Source organism: Sparus aurata, chromosome 5 (genome assembly GCF_900880675.1).
Source record: "Sparus aurata chromosome 5, fSpaAur1.1, whole genome shotgun sequence".
In the NCBI taxonomy this organism is placed as follows: Eukaryota; Metazoa; Chordata; class Actinopteri; order Spariformes; family Sparidae; genus Sparus; species Sparus aurata.
The window spans coordinates 25,605,909-25,632,014 of NC_044191.1; the positions used below are offsets into that span (position 1 = coordinate 25,605,909).

The following is a 26,106-nucleotide window of genomic DNA, read 5'->3' on the forward strand; positions in this document are numbered from 1 at the left end:
AAGTGGAGTGAGCCGCAGAAAATGTAAATAGTGTGCCTCAAAACGGTACTAAAGTACAGTACTGTACTTGAGTGAATGTACTTATTACACTCCATCACTGGTAAAAGAAATGATTCAAAATCGTATGCTAATATAAGTATGCTACATTAAACTCCTCTGAAAACTATAAACTTGTCTTACTTTGTGTACTTTTTTGCCCTCGGTAAAAGAAGATGTTGCCGAGGAAACAGCTAATGAGGCTCCGAATAAACAATAAACAACTACAAAACATCTCTAAGCCAGAAGCTAACCCCTTTAATCAAGTCTGTGAAGAAAATGTCCTCATTTTCCCGCAAATGCTCCCATTGCCAAGGTCTAAACCTCTCAATTTGGTCCTCCTAAAGATAGAAGTGCAAGAGCATGTGTGCGCACATACACACACACACACACACACACACACACACACACACACACACACACTCTCTAGTATTGAGTACCACTCTGTTAAACAGACTCCTAAAGTGATTCTAATCATAATTGCCTGTGCCCTCTAAAAATGTCGTTTTTATCACAGACTGCACAAAGAGCATTCCAATGCCTCCACCTTCGACAGAGAGAGAGCCTGTGTGTGCGCCGTCCCTCGTTTTTCATCTTGCCTCTTGGGTGTTTTCAACAGCCAAATTACAGAGTGAAGAAATCTATCTGCCGTTATAACGTGAGGGAGATTGGAAATGGAAAATGCTCAGCGCTGGGACGCCCTCCGAACACATACATATTCATACGCTGGAAAAGCTACATCCATCATAAATTTGAAAATGAAAGTTAATGTGTGTCTGCCTTTGTTTGTGTGTGTGTGTGTGTCTCTGGTCACACCCCTCCTTGCATGGGAGCTCATGTTGTCTGTGTGTGTGTGTGTGTGTGTGTGTGTGTGTGTTTCCCAAGGCTACTATCTTGTGTGAATAAGGAGCTAATGAGTGTGTTGTGTTTCATGTTGGTCGGACGTTCTCCATCCTCTCTCTGCAGGGTCCACTGCTGCCCTGCTTTATATTCCAGCTGAGGCGAGAGAGTAAGGAGCTTAGGGACACTGTGTCTGTATGAATATACAACACCGTAAACTAACACCTCAAGGCTCCCCACGCCTGGCTATGATAAGTTATCTCTTCACCTCCTCGTGCACCTCAAATCACATCTTAGCCATGAATATGGAAATTAAACAGCGGGGACGTAAACGTGTGGCATCACTTCGCCGGTGCATCTCCTCTGAGTTAGAATGTGTGTGTCTGTATGTGTGAAGGGGAAAAAACAGGACAGAGAGGCTTGATTCGGCGCTCAGAAATCCCCAAACTGCCCATCAGCATAAATCAATTACAATTCACTGTGGGCCCGCTGACCTCAAATATAACAAGCTGTCACAACAACTGTGTGAGTATGTGTGTGCCCTGAGCATGTTTCATGACTGGAATATAGTATGTGACACTTGGTGCAGGATGTGTGTGTGCGTGCGCATATGTGATATTTGGCGCCGTGCTCTAATTCCTTATAGACTGCTCCTGTGTTTGTTGGCAGTAGGTGACATTATGCTGCCTCTGCTGCGGCCTACTTCTCTTGTACCGCCGTGAACGGCCGTATTTCCGAAACAGGCATCAGCCCACAATGTTATGGACTATTTCCTGAAGTTTGCGCTGCCATTCAGAGCTGTTTAATATTGGCTGGAAATTGCATCAGATTGCACTCATGTTCCAAAAATGAATGAAGCATCATTCTGTTGAAAAACTCTCACTCTTGTAAAATGTTGTCCGTTCTCTCCCTCGGAAATGGCCTTTTTCTCCAGTACCCCTCATGTTGTTTCATGTGGTAATATATGAAATAAATCAAACCTGGAAATGTTTTTTTCAAGTAGCTTTATTTCCGAAACTGGAGAGGGATGATGACAGATGGGTTGGGGGGGGGGCGGGATAGAAGATTTTAAAGCTCAGACCATGCAGTCTGGTCCAAACGCGGCAGGAGAAGAAACAATACAGGCGGTTTCAGGGGGAAAGATGGTGATCGAGAGGCAGAGTTTGCATCCGTCACCTTTAAGCCACGATTCATACTTTTTTGAAATCAAAACAAAGCAGCAGTCTCACCACATAAAGCCATGGTTGGGGGATTTGAGCAACAGTGCAACTCATATTTATTGGAAACAGACATGACTCCACATCCTCTGTGGCTATTTCTGTTATAATTACATTGCTCTCACTGTTTTTTTTTCTGGAGAAAAAAAAAAAAATCAGATGAGGATTGGGAGCAGTTGTAGGAGTGCACGGAGCTCTTACTCCCAGCCATTAAATTTTTTTGTTGTATTATTTAATTCGCCAAGTAGCTGCATGTGGTATGGATCGTAGCCTTTAACGTCCCGCACCAAGCCTGCAAGTCATCCATCTGAAACTGCCTTTGGGTGCTATTGACATTTTCATGATCGATTGCTTTTTCAGGAAAAAGTTTGACTGCTGAAGAGAAGAGAGCTTTTCCTGCTGCAGTGTACTCGATGAATTCTGCATCCATCAATGTGCTTGTATCTCTGACTGGACATTTTTACCATACCATTACTACATGAAACAGTGATGACAAATGTTGCATTGTAGGTTCTGCATTATGCACATAACTCAAAGTTCATGGTCCTCCAACACAAATACACCCCCCCAAGCTTAAATATAGCTCCATGTTGCTCTTATTCAAGATATTAAAAATCTGTACAGTGTTCTTGCTCTTTGATCAGTCCCGCTTTGCTTGACTTTCAGGATAAAAGCACAGTAACTGAACAATAAATAGGTAACAGACGGCATACACAAAATAGTTTGAAATAAATAATACAGTGTTCTCAATCATCAGTCTTCATTAAAGCGACACAGAGCCAGATATCACTGAGTCGGGCTGGTGTCCTATAAGGCTCTTTGGTCCCTTGAGGGTGCTCACTAAAAAGCCATGTACTCAAACATTGCTGAAAAACACTAGACTTTCAGTTCAATAAGACTTTCTCAACATAGCAAATTATATATATGTATGTATGTATATATATATATATATATATATATATATATATATATATATATATATATATTACCATTACTTTCCATCAAGTAGAAACATTCACATGACAAACAGCGGAGTGATGCCTGCACCAGGAAGTCTGGTCTCTGTTCATATCAATATTACAGTAGATCTGTAGCACATAGCAGCCAGAGCAGGCACTGACACTTCCTACAGAAAAAATAGAGGTCAACACTCACATACACACACACACACACACACACACACACACACACACACACACACACGCACACACACACACACACACACACACACACACACACATACTCTCACACTGGTCAGCAGAATTAGACAATTAGAAAATTGAAGTGTTGCTGCTGACAGCCCTTGTCCCATGGAGTCAATAAGCCTGTGTGCTGTTCACAGTAACAGACACATTTTTCTTCTTTTTTTTTTATGTTGTCGTTGAGGAGACTGACGGAGCCTCGGCCACTTAGTGACAAAGCAAAGTGCCACGTAGGGGTCCGCCGCAAATGACGACGGGCCAGAGGCGTTGGTGAAGAGGTGGTCGTCAGGGTTAACACTGCATTGTTCATTGTTCGTGTACATACGGCTGCCGCAGGGTTTCTGCAAAGTGATGTTCACATGATGAAAGTTAAGAATCTAGTTTTTATCTGTGTTCAACACGTACACCTCCCATGAGATACCCTCTGAAGCACTTTTCCAGAGGTTAAAAACTGTTCTGATTGTTGCTCAACAGTGAGGCAGTTCATTGGGGGGGGTGTAGCCCAGTGCAGTCCATTGGTGTGAAAAAGCAGAGAAAGAGGAGGATGAGGCTCACACTGTCTTTTTTTTTTTTTTTTTACATCTCAATAACACACACGTGATCCAAAAATCCACCATACTTGAGCTTGTTCTGTATTTCATGAAAGGTGAAAGCAGAGAGTGTCGTAACAAACAACCTGAGTGTCCGTCGTGACCCACACTGAGCCGAGAGCAAGGTGTCTGACATGAGGGCTTTCCACATAAAAGTCCACGAGTTCGGCTTTGAAAGGGCGCCCTTGTCTGTTGCTATCACATTACAGATTGTCAGAATCCTTCTCTTGTTGTTGGACTTTCAGATAAAAATCAAGGAACACATGTTTGCCCCGCAGCTAGGCAAATTAAGACTGCAGACGTAAGAAACCACCTCTAACCGTGTGTGCTCCTTGTGCTCTGTATTGATAAATGAATGGCCCCAGGCTCACAGCAATCTAAGGCCACTTCTCCTTCTCCCTACCTGTTTATTTCCCCCATTTGTCCTGGAGTCTTTAATAACTACTAAACATTATATATTATACATTATAGATTTTCTTTCTCTGTTCAGTGTTCAGTTTTCCTGCTTTAGTCAAGACCTTCCGTCAGTTTTAAGGGCTGTGCGTGTGTGTGTGTGCGCGTACATTTCTTCTCTGATTCTGCCGCCACACTGTCTCAGCATCATCCATTATTCGATGGGATCTGAAGATAATAAATGTTCAACCTAAAATCTTATCAGTGCTAAGCCGCTTAGCGTCTGCCTCTATTCCATGTGCTGTTTTCACGCCGCACCCTGTAAGAATTTCTGTATCAGCTGCAAACTAGGGTTTCACAGTCCCAAGTTGCCTGTCGGCGCACACTGTGGCTGTAAAAAGAGCGTCTCTCAGTTCTGTTTTTTTTTTTATATGCTGGGAATTTACACAGTTTAACGCGTATTCAAAACAGCCCTTTGAGTGTTCTGATAAATGGAAATGATTCTTTTTCTCTTTGCCTCAGAAATAGCCATCTTTTGTGTCCATGTCCTATTGATTGGGTCTGTATGCTAAAAGAAAGTGCCCTTGGTGCCTCTGCACAGAATCTTTTTGAAGGCCTTTCTGAAGTCTTTGTTGAATATGGTGTATATGACCGGGTTGAGTGAGGAGTTGCAGTAACCGATCCAGAAGAAAAAGGTAAAGAGTGGATCGGGGATGGCACATGTTTCTGGGCACACAGCCTGCAGTGAGTAGGAGAAGAAGAAAGGGAACCAGCACACCATGAAGACACCGATGACCACGGCCAGGACGAAAGTGAAACGTTTCTCTCTGTTGACCATCGCTTTGCGCCTCGCCGCTCCGGGGTCTTTATCTGTTTTCGACTTCCTCCCTGGCACCAGCCGGGAACCCTTTGAGGAAGCGATCATGTCTCGGTAGCGCTTGACCGAGGCTGGGGAGTGGACCCCACCTCCTGCAGGGGAACCTGGCATGCTGGTGCTGCCTCGGCCTCCGTGGCTGTGCTCCATATCGCTCTCTGTGCTTGAGCTGTCACCATTGTTATTGTCAGCTTTTTTCCCTCGCAGGAACTTGCCCTTCTTCTTCTTCTCCTCTTTAGTCTTGGCAGGGGCAGGGGGAGGCACAGAGGAGGGGGTTGAGGGGCCGTGGGGAGAGGTCTCGAGGGAGGCTGTGACAGGGGTCACGGCTGGAGAGGAGGATGGAGGTTGCAGGAGATTATTGGAGGTGGGATTCTGGGAGTTTTGGGACTGTCCTAGGGATGGAGAGGGGGTAATGGCGAGGGTCGGGGGTCTGGCTTTTGAGGTTTTATTCGATGAGGGGGGTGTGCTGTCTTCATCATCCTTCCCGTTGGCTTGTGCATGTCTGCCCGGCTGACTGGGTGTAGCACAGCCGACCCCATCCTTCCTGGGCTCTCCTGGCGGGCACCGAGTCCTCTGCTTGGCAATTTGGTAGATTCTAATGTAAACCAGGAACATGATGAGGCATGGAGCAAAGAAAGAGCCGATGGTGGAGTAAAGGATGTACCAGCGCTCATCATTCAGCTGGCACTGAGGTCCTCTCTCATTAGCCTGGTCCCCCGCCTCGCTCTTGTTCAGTGAGAGCAGGGGGGGGAAGGAGATGATGGCAGAGATGAGCCACACCACCACAATAGCTGCTTTGATGCGTTGGGGGGTCCGCTGACGCCCATAGGTCACCCTGGAAATCGACAGGTAGCGGTCCAGAGAGATGGCGCACAGGTGCACGATGGAGGAGGTGCAGAAGAGCACATCCAGCGCCAGGTAGATCTCACACCACAGAGACTTAAAGTACCAGTAGCCGAGCAGCTCATTGGCCAGAGAGAAGGGGATGATGAGCGTGGCCACTAAAATGTCTGCAGCTGCCAGTGACACCAAGAAGAGATTCTGCGGACCTCGTAGTGACCGGCTGGTCAGGACGGCGATGATGACCATGATGTTCCCCACGATGGTGAAGACGACCATCAGGGTGATGGCGGTGGCGAAGGCCGCCGTGGCTTCGGGGGAGTACGGGGCGAGCTTGAGGATGCTCTGGTTGCAGGGGACGGAGGCTCCGGCGCCGCTCACACTGCTGTTCCAGCCGTTTAGCTCCATGGAGCAGCCGCTGTCCGGGGCCGAGGCCATGCTGGGATTACTTTTCCAGGAGTCTTAATAGATTGAAAATGAGAGTGATCACTGAATAAAATCTGCTTATCGAATTAGTTTCACGGTTTTAATAAGAGTCGCAACATTAGGCGTGATAAAATGCTGTTGAAAACATAATGAGATAATGAATTATGATTTGAATAATATTTACCTCACTTGTTCTCGTTTCGTCTCTGCGCTGTTTCCAAATGTTAGCTCCCTTGCATCCTCCACGGCAACTCTGCCAAGTCCATTTTAGGCACACAAAGGAGTCCTGGACATCGCGTCAAGACACGGATCAGTGCTTTTCAATTTAAAAAATGAACGGAACAGAAAAGATTTTCCCACCCAAAACAAAAGAAAAGGAAAAAAGTGGATTTGAGTGGCTGCTGTGCATCAACCTTCGCAGACCAACAAAACAGACTGAAGAACTCACAGCGCACAGAGTTTGATCCCCCTATTTTTCTCAGAGGTTTAATTACTGTCTCAAAGAGGGGAAGATTTAATTTAAAATAATCTAATCTATGGTCGTCTACAGCGAGGCGGCATCGAATAGAAAAGATCGGGTTAGAGTGAATAACCTCGACACTGGTGCGCTCTCCGTGCGTCCTCGTTTGGAGACGTTCGCAGTCTAACACGAATATCCGACACAGAACGGTTCAGATAAAGTAAAATAAAGTTCATATTTACGAACGAAATATTACAAATGTTTCCGTGCCTGATTAATGACAGCGTGTCCAGTCAAAACAACAACAAAAAAAAGAAAACTATGAATTAACCTCAAGCTCTCCAGATGCGCATGAAGCACGACATGTAGTGAAAGCGCGCCGTTCCTCCAGGAGTGAAATGGTCCCCGCAGAGCAGCTTCAGCCTTTTTGCGTCTCAGGAGTTGTTTCTCTGTCCTTTGAGGTTCTGTCTCCTCGGAAGTTCACCGGGATGCCATGATTCAGCCGCTCCGCCGGCGCACATCACACGTTGCCTCACAGAGGCGCAGCAGCAGCTCCACTTGTGAACAGGACCTTCCGACGAATTCTATTAAGTGGGGTGCCTCCCATCTCCCTCTTGCGCTTCTTTTTAGACCCGGTGATGTCACTGTGGAGCTGTGGGCGTAATGGGATCCTTACTTTCTCTATCCCTGTAACCCCCTCCCTCCCTCCCTCCTCTCCTGTCTCTCTCTCTCTCGCATTAAATCTACCAGCCAACGCAGTTCTATTAGAAAGGGGTTGTTGGGTGGCACCGCTTCGGTCAATTGACGCTGAGGTGTCCAGCTGAGAGCAGGAGAGAGGAAGAGCCGGTGCCATCTGCTTACAGAAAACATGAGCTTCATTTCAGGGATATGTGCACTTTTCAGAGCCACTCAGTCATGGTGATGATGATGGTGATGATCACTTCCTGCAATATGTGACAGAGCACATATGGCTGATCAATGCTCTTCAATTTACAAAAACCTCCTGCGATATCTTCATCTTTGGACTTTGTTTTTTTCCCCAGCCACTGTTGCAGCAGCCAGGTGGAGTAATCTACTCAAGGACACTGACACTCCTACGTGGTTACAAGACCAGCGTTGGAGGCTGTCACGGTTGAAATACACCTACATTTCTGAGGCAAGGTTGAGGTTTGCCCTCAATACAATTTATTAGAACATGCGTGAGAAATACGCCAACTCATCCTGTATACCAATAACCCCCCCCCCCCAAAAAAAAAACAAAGGACCACATTTTGGGATGTTCTTCTGAAGTGAAAACCCCCATTTACATGAAAAGATCATCTCACGAGGGATGAATTATTGATGCATTAAATTACACGTGCTCTTCATCTCAAACAATGAATCATTTATTTTACGAGGCTTCGGATTTTGCATATGAAAAACCCTGTTCTGCACAGAAACGGGCGATTACAGCCAGCGCATAAATGCTGCAGGAAAGAGTGAGTTGTTGAGTGAGTTGAGGGAGCAGGAGTCAAAGCCCCCCCCCCCCCGCGCATTACGCGCCCTGCAACGCTCCCTCCCTCAAGAAGCGCTGGCGTGCCCCATCATTTGTTACGCACTGCCTGAGATCAAGTGCCCCGATTGTTCAATTATCAAGCGAAACCTACGTCACGCTGGCTGTTTTTACTGAGTTTACCCCTGTGTGGTGTTTGGATTCAAGTGGGTGGCCCCTGTGATATAAACTCAGGCAGGCACGCAAACATATCCACCAGCCTACACATTGCACGCACACAATCTTATGAATGGTGTGTGGGGGTGTGGAGGTCCTGTTTACTTGTGTTTTTGTAGTGCATCCCCCCCACCACACACACACACACACACACACACACGTTGCTGCTTTAATGAGAGACGAGCCCAGTTAGTCGCCCCTGGAATTACAATTGGAAAAGGCTCGCTGCGTGATAGTGTGACCCGACGCCAGCAGCCAATAATGGTTGTACATTTTTTTTTTCTCTCTCTCCACGCTACATATTCTGAATATAAAGGGAAAGGAGAATAAAGCTTTTAGTGGGAGAGAGCACTCCAATCAAGTGTCTCTGTTTCCATGGGCGAACCGTGCTTAGTAACGCGCAGGAAGCGCATTTCTGGGGGAGAGGGGTGTGTCACCGATGCCAAGGTTATGGAGAGCCAGATGCAAAACAGCGTTCAGCGCTCAGGTGCACCACTTCTGAAGCACCAGTTGCATAAGAGCGTGCGGTATGCAAAACGTGGAACACCTACGCACAGTAATACACTGGCTTGGGGGAAGTTCTCTTGCCATGGGGTCACGGTAATTCTTTGCCTTGACATCCAAGGCGGGAAAAGTTTGCACCTAGTCTGTAAAGAAAAAGTGTTAGGGCCTCCTTTAATTCAAAACAATTCCTGAAGTCTCCCCCTGTCAGAGAAGACTTAAGACAGCGAAGAGGAAGTGAAGAAAACTTGACTTTAAAGGCGGGTTTCCCCAAATGAGCACCAGATAAGTGCAGGTCAGCATTGTGTAGTGATGGGAGAGAGTCTGTCCCCCTTATGGATCAAGTCCAAATCAATTTGAGCTCAGTGGCTGCCCTGTGGATGCTTTCAATTTAGACCTTTTTTGAGTTATTGGCCTCCAGTTTGTGTGTGTGTGTGTGTGTGTGTGTGTGTACAATCGGATTTTAGATTAAGGTTTTGGTATCAAGTTTGTCATTGACTTGTGGCGTTTACTAAAGTCTCCATTTGGCGTGAATGTGTGTTTTCTTCTTCATCCTACAGTTGAATGTTTGAGCTTTGCGGTGCATAATAATGTACGGGCAGAGTTTGACAACGGATGGCTGCTCACTGAAAATCAGATTCTAAGAGGCGGGCCTGGGAGCATGATTTGTGACATCACAAACTGTACGGAAGTAAACCCGATCCAATACTCAGCAGACACCAGTGTGATGAAGCAACTTGAAACCTCCAGTGTACGTTTACTGAGAATGTGAAGTACTAGACATCTTGTGTCCAGCAGATAAAATATTTTTATACTCAAACATTCTTTATGAGGAGGAGGAATGGATGCCTCTTTTATTGTGGTAATTTTACATTTTGTTTTCCTGCAAAAAACATGTTGGCTACACATTAGAGGATCTTTATGTTCGTAAACACTGCTCCCGAAACACCTTGTCAGAAGTCCCGCCTTTGATTTTGTGACTTTGTGACATCACACATCACACTTTGCCCACATGTCAGACTAGACAGGCTAGTTTGGCACATAAGAATCGATTTAGCGCAGCTTCTCTGTTGTTAGCGGGGCTGGCTCAGGTATGTCTGAGCTGACCAACCAGAGCAGACTGGATGCAAATACAAACAGTGAATGGCTCCTTGCAACAGGTTGCACGGCTGAGTTGCAAGAAGTTCAACAAAATTGGGGTTTTGTCTTCTCTAGCTGGTTTTCAAGTGTTTTTTTTTTTTTTTTCTCCCAGTGTTACACAAAAGACAAAAATATATAGCGGATAATGTTTTGATCTTATTTCCCATCTGTTCATATTCTTGCAACTCCTTCCACCAGACGTATGCACCGCATCAATCAAGATCCTCAGAAGTACAATATAGATTTACAAGTGTGTGTGTGTGTGTGTGTGTAACCTGCGATCAATCACAGGGAGCTCTCCCAGATGGTCATACAGTAATTTCCCCATCTGCATTTGTAATGATGACAACTGCTTCTGTGTGTGCCTGCAGGCCAGTGTGTGTGTGCTACATTATCACACTGTAATTCAATATCACACATATTGCTCATTTGGTCTATTAGCAGTTTCCCTTCCGCCTGGGATTTTCTTGCTGGAGTGCCTCAGTCTTCAGCTGCTTACAGAAAACATAGTGAATCAACACACGGAGAAGAGGTGTGATCAACGTGTGAATCCCTCATCTCCCATGCACTCCTTTAAATACATACAGTACAGGCAACATGCTCTCACACACTCACACTCACACACAACATTGCCACACCGTAATGCATAATGATTGATCATGGCACTAGTTTAATCTGGACACAGAGCATGACTAACAGCCTGAGTCTGCTTTGATTAAGGAGCCTGACTGACTGAGAGGGCCCTGCATTCAGCAGGGGAGATGAGAGAGACTTTCAAATGGAAGGGAGGCGGAACAGTCTGCTCACAAAGATAAATACATGATCAAGTGAAACGACACCAAAAGTCATTTAAATGTTTCTTAATGAACAATCAGGTATAAGGGAAGAGTACAGATAGAACGTGTGTATGTATGTATGTGTGTATGTATGTGCATGTGTCTTCAGTGTGTTATTGCTGTGATAAAAAAGCTGCCAGTGTCAGTAAACAGTCTGCTGGCGTCATCTGCTGGAAACTTCTAAACCTTCTTCATGTCTGGTCATTATCAGACGTTGTCACTAGAGAGCACTGTCTCCCCACAAACTGAGTTCTAGGCCTAACTAAGTCATGTCCTGGTGACTTGACTGACTTTTAAAAACTATTTGCAGTACCAGGATTTTAAAAAAATGTGATCTCTTATTTGATTGTTACAGTTCTTTGTCATTAAGACTTCCATTCTTATTCTGTTTGATTATGTTTTTATCCTCTACTCAAGCCTGACTTGTAAATAAGACCTGGATCACAATGTGACTCCCTGGTTAAACAGGAGTATGTACATATATACATATATACGTATATATATATGTATATATATATATATATACATATATATATATATATATATGTATATATATATATATATATATATATATATATATATATATATATATATATATATATATATATATATATATATATATATATATATTTATAATTTATGAGTTACATTTTAATGTTGTAACCACTAGCCGTACAACAGTAAGATTTCCTAACTATACATTAAAGTAGTTTAGTCCAGTGAGTCCCTCCAAAAGTAAATCTGGCTATGTACATTTGTTTTAATCTTTTTAATGTCTCTTTAATTTGTTCTATCTTGTGGAATGTTGAACATTTTGACATCTTCTGGCCTCAAACATCTATTTAAATGTCACTATCTAAGGGGAGATGTATCTTTGATGGAACTGCTGACAACTCAAAGATGTGTGAAATATGACAACGGGCCCCAAATAAATTCTGAAGGGATCAATGGACATACTGGGTCTGTCTGTCTGTCTGAATGATTTATTTAATGTACAGGGGTGAATAAAGAGGAACATCTTTGCATAATATGGCTCACATGAATCAATGAATGACAGTGTGGATCAAGCCTTTACTTCACTGAGCAAAAAACCTTTGACCTTAACAGATGAAGGGCTACAACCTGCCCTGGGAAATGATGTGACGGAACTATCCATTAAATGTATTAGATTTATGCATGTACTTCAGATAATATGAACTGAAAGTGACTGGTTATGTCTAAATGAATACAAACCAGAACTACTGTTATTTTTCAGAGTTTCAGTTGAACTTGCAGTCTCAATTAACCAAAACCTGAAAAAGTCCAAAGTGCATTTCTCTCCCCTCTGGAAAACTGCCGCTAATGGAAGGAAGAAGTCAAGCGTAGCAGTGACGCTTTCATGCCTGTTGAGCAATGGATACTCGCAAGTGAGAGGAAGTGGATTATTTTAGGTATGGCCGACGCAGTGTGTGGGTGGCATAATTGTCATCATGGGGTGGCAGCTGGTCTTTAATGCAATCAGTGGAAGATCTGTCATTTCTGCCTACTTGGCCCGAGGTTCAGAGTTAGCTGCAATTTGCTTATGAATACCGGACATTATTATAACAGATCAAATTACAGTGACTCACTGTACATTTTTGAGACCTTTACTCTTGATAGAATTTGGTAAATTAACTGTCTTTGATATTCTTGTGACCTATGGTTCATCTGCTCTCTTGCAAATGTACATTTCATTGATAAAGCGCAACTTGAAGGTTGGAGAACCCAAATCAATGTGTAGAAAAATAGGTAGAAATTTGATTTGAAAAAAAAATATGTATAAATATTATATCCAAACTACAGTGTCCTCTTAAATCATTTTTTTTTTTAGATAATTTCACTCCTGGGTCTTAACAATGAAACAGGAAGTCAAAACTGCTTCACTCCCTCTTAATTTGTGCCCTTACGTCTCATTAAAGATATGAAAGGCTGCATTAACTTTTGAACTGGCCATTTTCAGACGAGGTTTAGTATGAGGATTTAGGAGAAACATAACCTGCAAGTCACGCTTTAAAAATTAATCCCTTGTGACAGATGTCCAAACTTGTTTTTGCAGGCTGAGTAAACGGATGTGAAATTTATGTCAGCTGTTAATGAAGTCAAAAGGACTTCATACTGTAAAGCCCATTCTCTGCGGATAATCCTCCAAAATGCTCAGCAATGCAGGTTTTAATACCCTCTGGTTAAGCAAGAGGGAAACAAGTGCGGCAAGGTCAGTGCACGAACTTATGCATTTGTAATGTGTCCTGTGAAAAGACTGCAGCACCCTCAGAGGTGACTGCTCTGAGATTAGTGTCTCGGTCTTGAGAGTCAGTGGAGAGCATCTTATAGGATATAAGAGGTGAAATGCGAGCCACCGTGTGGGAAATAAGGACATTATAAAGAGCAAACAGGGTCAGTGTGCTATCCAGCAGGTTTTTATTCTAGCGGAACACAGCAGGAATCAACCAAACCCTGTAAGTATAAAGTGCAGTAACAGACAGTAATAACGTGAACACTGTCTTAACAGAAGTTGAAATAATAAATAAAAATAAAAACTCTATTTACATGATAAAAACAGCTTCTTCCAGTTCGACTGTACAAAGTGTAACACGTCTCAGGATACAGAATATTTAGACACCAATTGCTGTCAGTGCATTCTTATAAATTAGACAATACAAATTTAGATTCACACAGTATTGCCTTAAGTAGTTAACACAGTGTTGTCATGTCACAGGGAAGGAATGTCATTCAGTCTGAAAATAAGACAGCCCTTATAAAAGATCAGGCACGCAAGTTAAAACACAAACACACACAGAAACCAGACAAGCTGGCAGGATTCCCCTCCAGTTGAAAACGTCAGGGGAATTACCTCATAGCTGCTCTGACTTGCTGGCTCAGAATCATAGTTGTTTATGATGTGGTGAGCACAGTGGAGTTTATATTGTAGCGGGATGCCATTTGTCAATTTCTCCTGAAAATAACTCATCCACCAGATATGTCATGCCAGCAGCACAAGCGCAAAGTAAACACTTCTGAATTGTACCAGTTTCACCCTGACAAAGAGTACATGAGTCCTGATAAATGCTCTGAGTCCACCACAATGCCGGCCGGGGGCAAGAGAATCAATCAAACAAGCCCAGTCTGACTGCGCCTGGCTCCTCATCCCTGACACAGAACGTCGGTCTCAAACTGCAGCAGCTGCCCCATGAAGGCCAGGTTGGGGGAGATGACGCGACGGCGCTGTTTCACAAAGTCGAAGGCCTCATCTAGCTTGACGCGCTGCGTGTGCATGAGGTAGGCCAGACAGATGGTGGCGGAGCGGGAGATACCTGCCTGGCAATGCACCAGCACCCGACCTCCCCTCTGCTTCACTGAGTCTGTAGGCGGAGCGGAAAAGACAAGACAGAAAGAGGAAGAGAGTTCAGGTTATCGCGCTCCATTTCACATCAGTTTCATTGTCATCAGTGAGTGTTTTACGAGAACAAATTACAGAGAGAGAGCTTTAAACTGGCAGAGCGAAGGAAGAATAAATGTGCCATTGTTCGGCATGCTAATGGCAATTCAACCAAAGTTAGTTCTTTTACAAGTTAAAAAGGGGTCAAAAACAAGCGGAAAGAAAGAGAAAGTTATTACATTTCTCTTCTGCAGCTTGTGCAGCATGATCCAGCTGTTTTGTAATCAGTCAATCACACTGTTGATCCATAAGTCTGGGCTACAAAATGGATTATGGTGTACGAGCTGCTTAGAGAAATTGTTGGGATATTTAAACGTTTCACCGAGAGTGTAAAGGAAACTACACATTCACTGTGTTTGGCGGGTACACTAAGTTCATTACAACACTGAGGATAAAAGAAGTAAACACAGACTTGAGACTTCTGGATGTTTGGACGAGAAACTCACCGATGAAGTTGATGGCAGTGGAGAAGCAGGCTCTGATGTCAGCCGCTAGACTGTCCTCCACAGTGAGCCGCAGGTACTCAAACTCGCCCTCATAGAAGTTGGGGCATGTGGAGGAAACGTTGAGCACAGCTGTGATGCCCGCTGCTGCGAGGGTCTCTCTGCGGGAGGAGTGGATGGCACTGCCCAAGAACAGGAAGGGCAGCAGCTCCACCGGACCATCCTGCAATTCACATGATCGAGAGTCCACGTTTAACATCAAGAACAATCACTATGCAGTGTGTTTTTATGCTACATACTCGTCTACTAGCCCTTATAAAAACTGAATTTTATCTCACCTGATCGTACGCCGGTGTCGTCCGACCCGTCACTGTTGGCTCTGGTTCCACTGTGGGGAGGTGATTGCTGGCAGAGCTGTAGCAGAGATCTGGATAGGCCTCTGAAAATCCCTCAAATCCACCTAAATGGAGGTCACACAGCATTAGCTAAACCACAAGCTTTCACCAAAGTCCTCCTCAAAAAATGTGTTGTATGTGACACAATAATAATGATGTGGTAAACATGAAAAAGAAGCCTGTATGTAGTTTTTAAAATCAAGCAACAAGTTTGACTGATTTATCCTTTAGGTTTGATTATGGACATTTATACACTCACCAGCAATAATCAAAAATATATTAGTAAACTCGATGTATACATTTATTGCTTTTTTCCCCCCTTACAAAGCAAAAACACTTCACTCAACTCAACTTTTAAAAAAGGCCTGAAATAAGACGTTTTGTTGCGTGGAAATAGATTTAGAGAGTCGTGTTACCTTGTAGGAAGCAGATCTGCGTCTGGACCTCGTTGTGCAGCGCGCTGATCAGCATCTGGGCCACGCTCTCCGCCTTCAGCTCGGTCAAGGAGCGGCTGCTCTCGTCCACCACCACCACCGGGGAGAACTCCCCGCGCCGCAGCCGGGCCAGGAGCGACTTGTCCGGGATGAGCCACTCCAGAGCCACCACCGAGCTCTTGGATCTGCGACGCAGCATCGAGTTCCAGTAGACGTTTCGGGACTCGCAGATGTGCGCGAACGAAAAGTCGAGGAAAGGCCTGCAGTCCAGCACCACGCAGCCGGCGGAGGTGTACTGGTCCCGGGGCGTCCTGAGGATGTGAACCAGCTCATTGCCAGTTATTTCCAAGGGCTCAACGCTGGAAGTCATGGCTGAGAAAAGTGTGTCTAAAGTGATTTGAAAGTAATAAATAATTTTCCGCCAAACAACGAAAAAAATTTCAAATAATACAAAAATAAATTCGCTTTTAGTGTTTTTTTTTGTGTGTGATAATTTTAAACCCAAAGGTCAATAAAGTACCTCTGGAGATGGTTTTAAATCTACTGTGAGTGTATCTGAGAGCACTAGAGGAGAACTTGTTGAATAGTCCGTCAGGTCTGTTAAAATCAGATTCACAGTTTCACTTGTTCATTGATAACAGCTGGGAGAGGGGCGGGGTCCCGCTGACCCCGCCCTGTGTTCCACAGAAAGAACGGCGTCAGAGGCGGAACGACCATATTTGGCCTGCCCGGCACTCCTCATATGGACACTGACGTCAAACCTGATTTTCCTACCGCGCACGTGGTCGTTTGGGGTTATCCCGTGTTTTTGTGTTGAATGACGTGATGCCGAGAGTTAAAACCCGGCCCTCCCTCCCTCCTACGCCCTGAAACGGCAGCATTCAGAGGAAAGTGGGGAGGTCTGACGCTGATTATTTGGGTTGGATTAAACCTGAGCCCTCTCTGGGCCGCTGCATCACTGCCACTGTTTTCCTGCCCCATGCAAATCACAAACAAGAGTCTGCAGTGATAAAAATGCCGGAACAAGCTTTAATTGCGTTCGGTCTGCTCTGCTGAGAAAACAAGAACATCTGTATCTTTCCTCTCACACTGTCAAGAACACACAGCTGGATGATGCACTGTCACAGCTACTGTTTCCGCTCATGTTTCCTCAAGACTCAGGCCTGTTTCAGTTATGTATGACACATTTTATTGTAAACAAGCCTCATGTTCTCCTCTCACCTCAATATTTCAAAACAGGCCATAAATGAATGTTGTTTTTAAGGCTAAGTGATTTCCTCATCTGTGGGTTTAGTGCAGCAGTGGCTACGTGGGATGGACTCAAAATAAACTGCAGTGCCTTTGTTCATCACACTGTGGTTATTGGCACAGAGTGGGTAAAAGCTACACACACAGAATACTTGTCAGTGGGATCTATTTATTGGTAGTTTTGGGAATTTTGTGGGAATGTGACTATAAGATTTATAGTCTCTTTAAACAGATTACTGATCTGAGGCCAGAAATTCAGTTTAGAATGAAATTCCATTTTAGTTCAAGGTAAAATGCTTTCCAATAAACTCTGAAGACCATTATTTTCCCTCTTAATATAGTGTTTTCTTGGTGACCTTAAAGGTCTAACCTCTGTGTTGTGTTGGCGGACTCAATTTCTAAACGAATGTTAGCTACTGCTGGTCAGGGTCACTGAGACGAAACATCTGAGAACTGCATAAACTGCAGAAAATCCAACTGAAGTCCCCCCCACCGAAAAAAAATCCACCGTCCAGCAGATTAAACAACTTAAACAAATCGTCCACAGGGTTGTACGGGCAACGGAGAGAGACAGGGAAGGTTTCATTTCATGGCTCACACATGGCCTATAAAGAATTGCTATAAATTGTGAAATAGACCCGCTTTGAAGGACCCGGAAAACCTATTTCCTTTCGTGAACTTTTTGTTAAAGTAAGGCAGGGTTAAACTGGGAAAAATGGGATGTTACGTACTACCAAGCTCCAGTCAGGATTTCGCAATTTTCATATCAAAATGATGTAATGACAAATGTGGTCAAACTTTAGTCACACAGTCCTGATGGTTACAATAAATAAGGATGTTTTCACTGAAATTTCACTTTCACTGGTGCTGATTCAGTTGTGAATATTTAGTTATAGAGGAACAACTAAGATGTAACAAGTTTTAGGGGCTTTCGGGACATTACATGAGTAATGTTCTGTGTTTTTTTATAGTTAGCTTTCATTACAAGTTGTCTCAACTCCACACGAGTAATGTTAAACACCAGTAATTATTATTGAATAGGATATTGTAGATGTCCTTCCACCCCTGGTGAAGGGACACTCATCGCCCTGTTAGAAAAACATACTTTCTGTGCAGTGTGGGATTGTTTATATCACAAGGTGTAATCTGACGTCTTCATTTCCTCATAACCCACATTCAAATCACTCGGCTCTCCCACACACGCCTCCCACTCAAACCTCTGAATCCACTTTCTTCATGTTCCCACTTCCCCTCTCCCCCTCCCTGGTCCCGCAGCAGCACTCTCATTCTGTCGTACTCTCTCCCTGCTGAGGCTGCAATTTCAATCCACAGCAGTATACACACACACACACACACACACACATGCACGCACACAAACACAACCATACACTTTTTTTTGGCACGCAGTTCATCATGGCTGTCAGTGGAGCCGCTGAGCATGCATTTACTGTAGCCTCAACCTGCACTTTGGGATTGAACACACACACACACATATAAACCCACAGTGAGTGAAGCGATGAGGTCTGTTGAGTTGGAGGATCATGACGTGTCTGTGGCGGGGGCCTTAAAACAATGTTTTTTTTTTGTTTGTTCAACATTCGCCCCCATCTCAGCAGCCCGACAGGAAACGTCACCGCACATACATCCTGTCACCATCCTTGCAGGCCCCCACGCTCTCTTACTGTATCATTACAACATTTGCTACACGCGTCTGAGCTCGTAACCCGAACTCACTGCCCGTGATTCAAAAAAAGTTTGTCAGGAATTACCCTGAAAAACCTGAGCAATGATTAACTACTTCTGAGGTGAATTAGTTACTTACTTCCTGTATGTGGTGACTCATAAATAATCAATCACCTGGTTTCATTTTCATTCTCTTAAGATGTTTCATTATCTTTCCTGTGTAAGCTAATCGGCGTCATGGTTGGCAAATATTCAGCCAAGCTTACATCTGCCCTGACACGATGCTGAGAGACGAGCGTGAAATGATTGTTGTTGCTGATGATTCTGATGACGAATTTTACCATCCTATCGCCGGAAATTAGGCTTCTACATCAACAGTGAGCTCTGTGTGACGCATAGAGCATCAAAGTTGAAAAGACGAAATAGTGAGCAGAAACATGACGCGAGTTGTTGACGAGGAGGTGGTGGAGATCATGAAAGAGGTGACTATTTTCGAATCAGAAGCATAGTCTGGCAGACCGTGGGTAGACAGACAGTCTGGTGATGGTCTTGCAAGAAAAAGGTCACTTCAGAATGAAAAAAAAAACACTCACGGTATTGGAAAAGTTTGCCCTTACTCAGTCTCTCTGAATGAATATATGGGTAAATAAACATTAGAAGAAGCCCTGATGAAAACATCTGCTGCTAGCTTATACTCCTCCACACCTCCCCTCCTCCTCCACACAGGGGATTATCCCGGATTAATTGGATGGCTGGGGTCATTAATCTCTGAAAAACACTGTAATCTGGGAGATTTACCTCATCCTTGATTCCTCCCTTAAACGCCCACGTGGCAACGGCATCGCTCCATTCAGGGGGAACGTGCCCCTGCTGGGATCAGATCACTGATGTGAACTGGCGAACTGGTGCTTAATGTTACGGAAAGTTGAGTGGTTTCTGGGGGATTTTTCTGTGTGTGTTTAAGAGGGTGTGTGTGGTTTTATTTTACCAAAAACTTTCTGTTTTATGAGCGAGATTTTAGTGTTTGATTCACTATGATTCACACTGTAAATGCCTGAGTTTTATTTCAATGTTTAAGATATATATTTATGAAAAAAATACACAACCTGTATGTAGCTGACATGTTCTTCTCACTTTCTCGAGACATGACTTGGCAGTTTGTGCTGGGAAATTTATTAAGCCACTGAGAGAAATGTCCACCCTGAACTGGGGACAACCTCCCTGTTAAAGTGTGTATTTATCTTCATCACACCGTGTTTTGTTTGGCTTTTCCCTCCTTCCCTCTTCTGTGCAGCTCCCCTGCGGCTCTCATCTGACTTATCACCAGTCTATAGAGAACACAAACACAGTAATTCAAACTAAACGTAAACACATCACTGCAAATAAAACAGAAAAACCTGCCCATTGTGTGTCTTTTATGTTGAGTTAACACCTGTTCAGTTTTTGTTCTGAAGTAAATGACGTCACTTCCTGGAAGAAGTGACGATCCTTTTCAGAGAAAAATAGCTCAATGGCGTCATTGGTTCAATTGTAAACAATGAACCTATTTAAAAGTAAACTGTAGCTTCATATAACATAAACCAAAGCCTCATAAAACATTAATAGATCCTCAAACTACGCAACTACGCGACCACTTCCTCCATCTATCATCATTCATTTTGTCGTGCTCTCAGACTGTTCCGTTTTACCTCTCTCACCTCCACCCTTCCTGCTAACCTCTCGTCCTTTTCTTTTTGTCCCCTCCTCCCCCACCCACGTACGGTCTCTCACCCCAGGACAGCTGTGATGCCCACGCTCGCTGCCAGGCTCAGAGCTGTAACCATGGCTATGACTGGCACCAACAGGGCCTCAGTGGGTTGAAAAGGCGATTGGTCGTCTCCATGAGGCAGGGGAGGCAGAGTGATGACAGGTCGGTGAGTTTGGTCAGGCACAGGGGCAACTGCGGAGGTGGAGCATGAAAATAACCGAGCGATGCTTTAATAGAGGCATAGAGTAATATTTGTACAGAGGAAAATACGAGACAGGACATTACACCCTTCAGTTTTTTGCCCTAGATGGAGTATGAGCAGGGGGGCTTTCACATGATTTTGCCAGACACCCACCTCTTAACAGACACACAGTAAGCCACTGACTACCCTTACAAAATGTTTTCTCTTAGAGATGCTCGTTTTTAAGATTTATTTTGTTCATTTCGCTGGTTATTTCGCACTGGCGACGGTAATGAAACTACTTTTTCAAAGTCGTTTTTATGAGTCCTCTGGTTGGGACCATTTTGTAAGGCAATTTTCTTTACCCTATATATTTATAGTATACTACAGCACATTTGAAGCGAGCCATAAAATATGTACATTTCCACCACTTTTGATTTTATACAGAGTTTCATGACTTTCAAGTATGTTGAGCCCCTCTAAAAAGCTGATCACTTTGGCATTGAAAGAAAGAAAGAAAGAAAGAAAAAAGAAAGAAAAAAGAAAGAAAGAAAGGAAGAAAGAAAGAAAGAAAGAAGGAAAGAAAGAAAGAAAGAATTAATTCCTCGCAGAGGGTTCTCGCACTGGTTGGAGCTTGGGCCCCAATAAAACGCAAGACAGCCCATACAGAGACATAAGAGGAGAGAGAAACCATCCACCAACATAAAGAGATCGACACACCCTGCTTCCACCCCACAGACACCAACCACAATCCCAGACACACACATACACAGTAACGAATTATAAGCCTTACGAAACTGAAGTGTTTGCAGTTTACTTTTTTTACATGCAGTGAACTCATCTCTTTGAAAACTAATTTGCTTGGGGCCTCCGGGATAACTTTAGATATCTCAATGGGCCTGAACGCTAAGACTTAAGAGCACCTAAAACTGGGACATTTGTCTCATCTTACAGTGTTTTATTTGTGTCTTTTGAGTTGACAAATGTTGATTGGAGTGTTTGTTTTCTTCTGTGGAAACTGTTCAAAAGTGTTAACTTTCCACAGACAGGTCGTCGCATTTTTGCCCCTTTCAAACTCCATTGTGATGAAGTATTGAAGAGCTGTACTCTACCAGTGAGCAGGAAAGTGGCTCTGTAGAAGACGATTCCATTTCGGTTCTGCAGAGAGCAGCGATATGTTCCTTGTTCATCCACGTGCAGCTGATTTAAGACCACAGATGAGTCATCTGTCACAACCAAGGCGCTGAAGTCACTCTCATTGAGCTGCACACACAAATCAGGAAGCGATAGTAGGAAAGTGGGTGTTAAGGCTGGCAGGCTATAAATATGCATGTTTATGATGATACTGTACAGTTTATTAGGAAAAGAAAGTAATAAGTGGGGATCCGGAAGCATTAGCAAGTTTCTGCTCAGGCTAAAATGTAAGCATCTATTTAAGTTATCGTTTGATAAAGAACAAGCAATGTCAGGGAGACCTTTTTAGCTCCTGGCTCACCAGGGGCCCAGGAGTAGTGGTACTCTGTTTTTCCCAACAGAAGACGATGCCATGGGAGAAAACAGTTCAACAAGGCCTGGCCTCCCTCCTCAGCCAGTACTGGGTACTCTGGGGAAAGAGGGAGTGGAGACAAATAGAGCGATGCTTCATTCATTTGCATCAGGATTACTCGAATAATCTTTTTCATTAGCCCTGCACATGGACAGGCAGCAGCAGCAGAGCAACGCTCAGGGACACATTTACACACCCGTGACAGCATGTGTCCATGTATTCTAAAGAACACTGCATCCCAGTACATAGGTATGACTAGCATTAACCCACGCACCAACAACATGCATACACATACACACAGAGCGAAATGTTTAAAAATATACCACTGCAATCCTGCTGGCCAGAGGGGGAGGGACAGATGTATATCCTGTAGCGGCAAGAGAAGCAATCCATGACTCTTCGTTTCAAAATCCCTGAAAGACACACCACACGCAAACACACGTGTCCTTGTACCGAATATGTTGTACATACACATTGTGCTTCTCCAAGGATTTACACAGACACAGAGGGGATAATTGGAAAGAACAAACTTACCACACTTGTTAGGGCACAATCCTGAGGGAGAGACAAACAAATGATCTGAAAGTAATTCATCTCGATGCAGAAATGCCCCGTCTCACACTGTGCAGAACCTGCCCCGTTATTTACGCCAATTACCATCACGGATGAATGTGTCTAAGTGTTTCTCTAAGATCTTCCTGCCCTTCTCCATGATCTGGATGGCTTCAAATGTGACAGATCCTAAAAGGAAAAAAAACAGAGCAGGGTTTGTATCAAATTCTGCTGGACATTTAGTTTGTCATGATTATCACAGGGGAAAAAAAACAATGATTTTACAAGGGAATTTTTTAATTTTTCTCACCAGGATGTGGGGTTTTCAAGAAGCTGTTAAATTCACTCTGGTATAAAGTGCTGGCTCTGTACAGAGTGGTGGGATCTGAGCAGAAACATTTAATTTTTTTGTTGTTGAACGAGATGAATGCCATAGAATTTAAAGCTTAAATTCCCAGATCATAAAAAACCTCAATGGCCTCATTTCAGAGAGAATTATGGCAAGACTTATATTAGGGTATATATTAACTTTAACTAGTTAGTCGTTGGAATACATATTAGTAGCACACTGGCAATTCATTAGTCATTAAGACTTACGAATGAGCTAGACCTCACTAAAGATTATGGAGCACATTCTGAGTTGAAAGACTTAATTTATAGTTATCTGGACACTATTAACACGTAGTTTTGCGTTATTAAGTATGGTGCATTTTAAGAACATAATATGCACAATTCTTGCTCAAAATCATTGAGGGATAACATTTAGTTAATGGCCTAATAATTGTAGAATATGGTCTTGCAGAATAAGGCAATAATAAATGATTTATAATGAGTGCCAATATTCTACTAATATGCATTCTATTAAGCAAGTAGTTAATGGTTAATATGTGAACATATACTATGAAGTGTTAACAGATTTATCAATAAACTCCACATTAATGCCATGTCATACTGAGCTACACCAGGTCTTAATCTCACCAATGACTCCCTTTCGTTCCTGGCTGGTCTCTTTGTAGGTCACGTACGCGTGGTCGCAGATTTTTTTCAGTTCAATCTGGTTGTCCACGGTGGAAGCAGACAGGATGAAGTCCTCATGCAGGAGCCTGATTTTGCGGTCACACTGCAGACAGGCCTTGGCTGCAGGGACACAGCACAGCAAGGACACCAGCATCAGCAGCATCTCCCCTCTGCACCATGAACTTCCTGCGCATCGGGATGAGTCACGTTGGCTGCTGGGCTTTTTCCGTCACTGCAGGTTCTGAAAAAGAGTACAGACCAAACATTCTCTCCGCTCCTACAGCTAGACTTACAGCAAATGGTACCTAGATGGGTTCATGTTTTTTGGGGCAGTGCTACAGTGCAGTAGACAGTATATTGTATACTGTTAATTTGGTTGCAGTTATTTAACTGCTTAAACTAACAATTACTTTTACTTTCTTACTCATTATTATCAAACTCAAAACCTTCGGACACAGAGCCTTCTCCAGAACTGCACCCCGACTCTGGAACTCTCTCCCCCAGCCCATCCGTGACTCTCCATCACTTACCACATTTAAATCCCGCCTAAAAACCTACCTCTTCTCACAAGCCTACGATCTCCCCTACCAATAACTACATTCATTCCTGACCTCTCCCCCCGATCCCCCCCTCCTTCCACTCTCCTCACTCATCAGCCCCCCCACTGCTCTTCAAATCCATCCCCCCACCTCTTAACTATTGTTGTACCTGTTTCTGTCTGTTTGTCTGTATCAGCATTATCTATTCCGTGCCCACCATTGCTTTTGTCTCCCTCTCATGCTTTGTCTTTTGTTATCCTTGTTTGCTACTTGGTGTATTATCTGTGTCTACTACATGTGTGTCTGTGTATTACAAGTGTCTGCTATATCTCTGTAAGTGACTTTGGGTCCTTGAAAAGCGCTACACAAATTAAATGAAGTATTATTATTATTATTATTATTAATATTGAATCTTCCATTTTATTTATTCTTTTGAGTAGTAACAAATGGCAACACAATTTCCCAAGCCCAAGGTGATGTCATCAGAGTCCACTGAAAACTCTAAAGATTCTCAGTTTACTTTAACATAACACAACTGAGAGACCGGAAATAGTGAATGCTTGGCATCTTTGCTCAGACATGAATTAACTAATTAAAGACAGATGACTATAATTCTGTTGATCAACTAATAGATTAGCCTACTCACTGTTCTAACTCCAATGAGTAATATAAACAAAAATAACCTAACAAGTCAAAAGGATCAGATAATAATGTAATAATTTGATTACCAAAACCCAGGGACACAAGGGACTTTTGTGGCCCCTGACGGTCTGGACTTTTCTCAGTTAAAAAAAACCCCAGCTTCACTGCCTCTGCTACTTCTCTTACTTCTGCTTCTTACAGACAAATACTTCTGTTTGCGGCGTTTAACTGAGTCAATCTCTGTTGCTATAAATGCACTGCTACAAGAGCTACTAGCATCCTGTCCCCAGCTAAAGCTAATGCTGCTAATACTTTAACTTTAGTTAGCAAGTTTGATTTTAGCTGTAGGTGCCACCATAGACATATACGTATATATGTCTATACGTATATATGTCTATGGGTGCCACAACTACTCGTTTCTCTAATAAAAAAAAAGAAAACATAAAATGGTATTGCTTTTGCTTGTTAAATTACCTGATATTTCTCTACTGCTGCTAGTACCGTTGACACTACTAGCCAACTTGTATTAAACGGGACGACAATAACACAAGAACCAAACGCTTTCACCACCACACTCCTTCACCTCTGTGTCATTCAGTTTCTGTGTTTATAGCTTGTTGCTGTCACCCAGTGGTAGAAAGCATGTCACATTCACAGCAACGTTATTATTAGCTTTGGATGATTTCACCCCTGTGGCTTGTTCTGGGTAGTTGTGGAATCTCGGGCGCTAGCTTACCTTGCACACGGGGTCCAGGCAGGTGTCAGATGTCCCAAATATTAATTTACAAACCGCATCAAAATTGTCTGTTTACCCCTCAAAGTCATCAGAGAGAAACTGATGACAAAAAAACTCAAGCTGAGCACATAAGGCGATATCCATCGTAATGTAGGTAGTACGAACCGAAAAACATTTTAAACACCACACATTGGTAACAATCTGGACTGTTTCCACAGGCAACCTGTCGCACGTTAAATGAAATTAAAAAAAAAGAAACAAACAAAAAAACAAAACAAAAACAGCGACTTATTTTAAGATGTAGATTAATAAACGTCAGTATTAGTTTAAACAGTTTATCCAACAAGCTTTTTAAAGCACTTGTAAATGTATGTTAGCGATCTCTCACGACTCTCCTGTTCTCACACTACATTTCCCAGAAGCCCA

At 43.4% G+C, this 26,106-nt stretch overlaps 3 protein-coding genes across 8 annotated transcripts; all 3 read right to left on the reverse strand.

Moving 5' to 3' along the window:
* Window positions 1–1,863: 1,863 nt before the first annotated feature.
* Window positions 1,864–7,554, reverse strand: adra2b (adrenoceptor alpha 2B). 2 transcript variants are annotated; one of them, XM_030418264.1, is made up of 3 exons: window positions 7,210–7,554; window positions 6,603–6,704; window positions 1,864–6,453 (listed from the first exon to the last, which is right to left on the reverse strand). In XM_030418264.1, exon 3 carries the CDS (start codon window positions 6,428–6,430, stop codon window positions 4,847–4,849), a length of 1,584 nt encoding a protein of 527 aa, XP_030274124.1. In that variant the 5' UTR covers window positions 6,431–6,453; window positions 6,603–6,704; window positions 7,210–7,554; the 3' UTR covers window positions 1,864–4,846. The 2 variants fall into 2 exon arrangements, with proteins under 2 accessions (XP_030274124.1, XP_030274123.1); XM_030418263.1 differs by having other exon boundaries at window positions 6,603–7,554.
* Window positions 7,555–13,475: 5,921 nt separating this feature from the next.
* On the reverse strand, window positions 13,476–16,392 carry dusp2 (dual specificity phosphatase 2). Its single transcript, XM_030417409.1, has 4 exons — window positions 15,772–16,392; window positions 15,299–15,420; window positions 14,964–15,183; window positions 13,476–14,440 (listed from the first exon to the last, which is right to left on the reverse strand). The coding sequence occupies exons 1-4, from the start codon at window positions 16,157–16,159 to the stop codon at window positions 14,223–14,225; spliced, it is 948 nt and encodes a 315-aa protein (XP_030273269.1). The 5' UTR covers window positions 16,160–16,392; the 3' UTR covers window positions 13,476–14,222.
* A 3,370-nt stretch (window positions 16,393–19,762) lies between these two features.
* On the reverse strand, window positions 19,763–26,081 carry izumo1 (izumo sperm-oocyte fusion 1). Of its 5 annotated transcripts, XM_030417404.1 has the most exons (10): window positions 25,681–26,076; window positions 23,725–24,004; window positions 23,057–23,131; window positions 22,852–22,935; window positions 22,729–22,749; window positions 22,518–22,607; window positions 22,124–22,251; window positions 21,761–21,911; window positions 20,491–20,659; window positions 19,768–20,048 (listed from the first exon to the last, which is right to left on the reverse strand). In XM_030417404.1, exons 2-10 carry the CDS (start codon window positions 23,924–23,926, stop codon window positions 19,967–19,969), a joined length of 1,002 nt encoding a protein of 333 aa, XP_030273264.1. In that variant the 5' UTR covers window positions 23,927–24,004; window positions 25,681–26,076; the 3' UTR covers window positions 19,768–19,966. The 5 variants fall into 5 exon arrangements, with proteins under 5 accessions (XP_030273268.1, XP_030273264.1, XP_030273266.1 ...); XM_030417408.1 differs by lacking the exon at window positions 20,491–20,659 and having other exon boundaries at window positions 19,763–20,048; window positions 25,681–26,081; XM_030417406.1 differs by lacking the exon at window positions 23,057–23,131 and having other exon boundaries at window positions 25,681–26,078.
* Window positions 26,082–26,106: the final 25 nt, after the last annotated feature.

What these genes read in the sequence shown, in the direction of transcription:
- izumo1 (XM_030417404.1), bottom strand. Translation starts at nt 23,926, where the DNA reads ATGCTGCTGATGCTGGTGTCCTTGCTGTGCTGTGTCCCTGCAGCCAAG. An exon ending in AGACACATTCATCCGTGATG is followed by an intron (nt 22,750 to 22,851) that starts GTAATTGGCGTA and finishes TCTCTCCCTCAG; the next exon opens with GATTGTGCCCTAACAAGTGT. An exon ending in AGCCACTTTCCTGCTCACTG is followed by an intron (nt 20,660 to 21,760) that starts GTAGAGTACAGC and finishes CCACCTCCGCAG; the next exon opens with TTGCCCCTGTGCCTGACCAA.
- adra2b (XM_030418264.1), bottom strand. Translation starts at nt 6,430, where the DNA reads ATGGCCTCGGCCCCGGACAGCGGCTGCTCCATGGAGCTAAACGGCTGG.
- dusp2 (XM_030417409.1), bottom strand. Translation starts at nt 16,159, where the DNA reads ATGACTTCCAGCGTTGAGCCCTTGGAAATAACTGGCAATGAGCTGGTT. An exon ending in GCAGATCTGCTTCCTACAAG is followed by an intron (nt 15,421 to 15,771) that starts GTAACACGACTC and finishes ACCTCCATTTAG; the next exon opens with GTGGATTTGAGGGATTTTCA. An exon ending in CACTGCCATCAACTTCATCG is followed by an intron (nt 14,441 to 14,963) that starts GTGAGTTTCTCG and finishes CTCCGCCTACAG; the next exon opens with ACTCAGTGAAGCAGAGGGGA.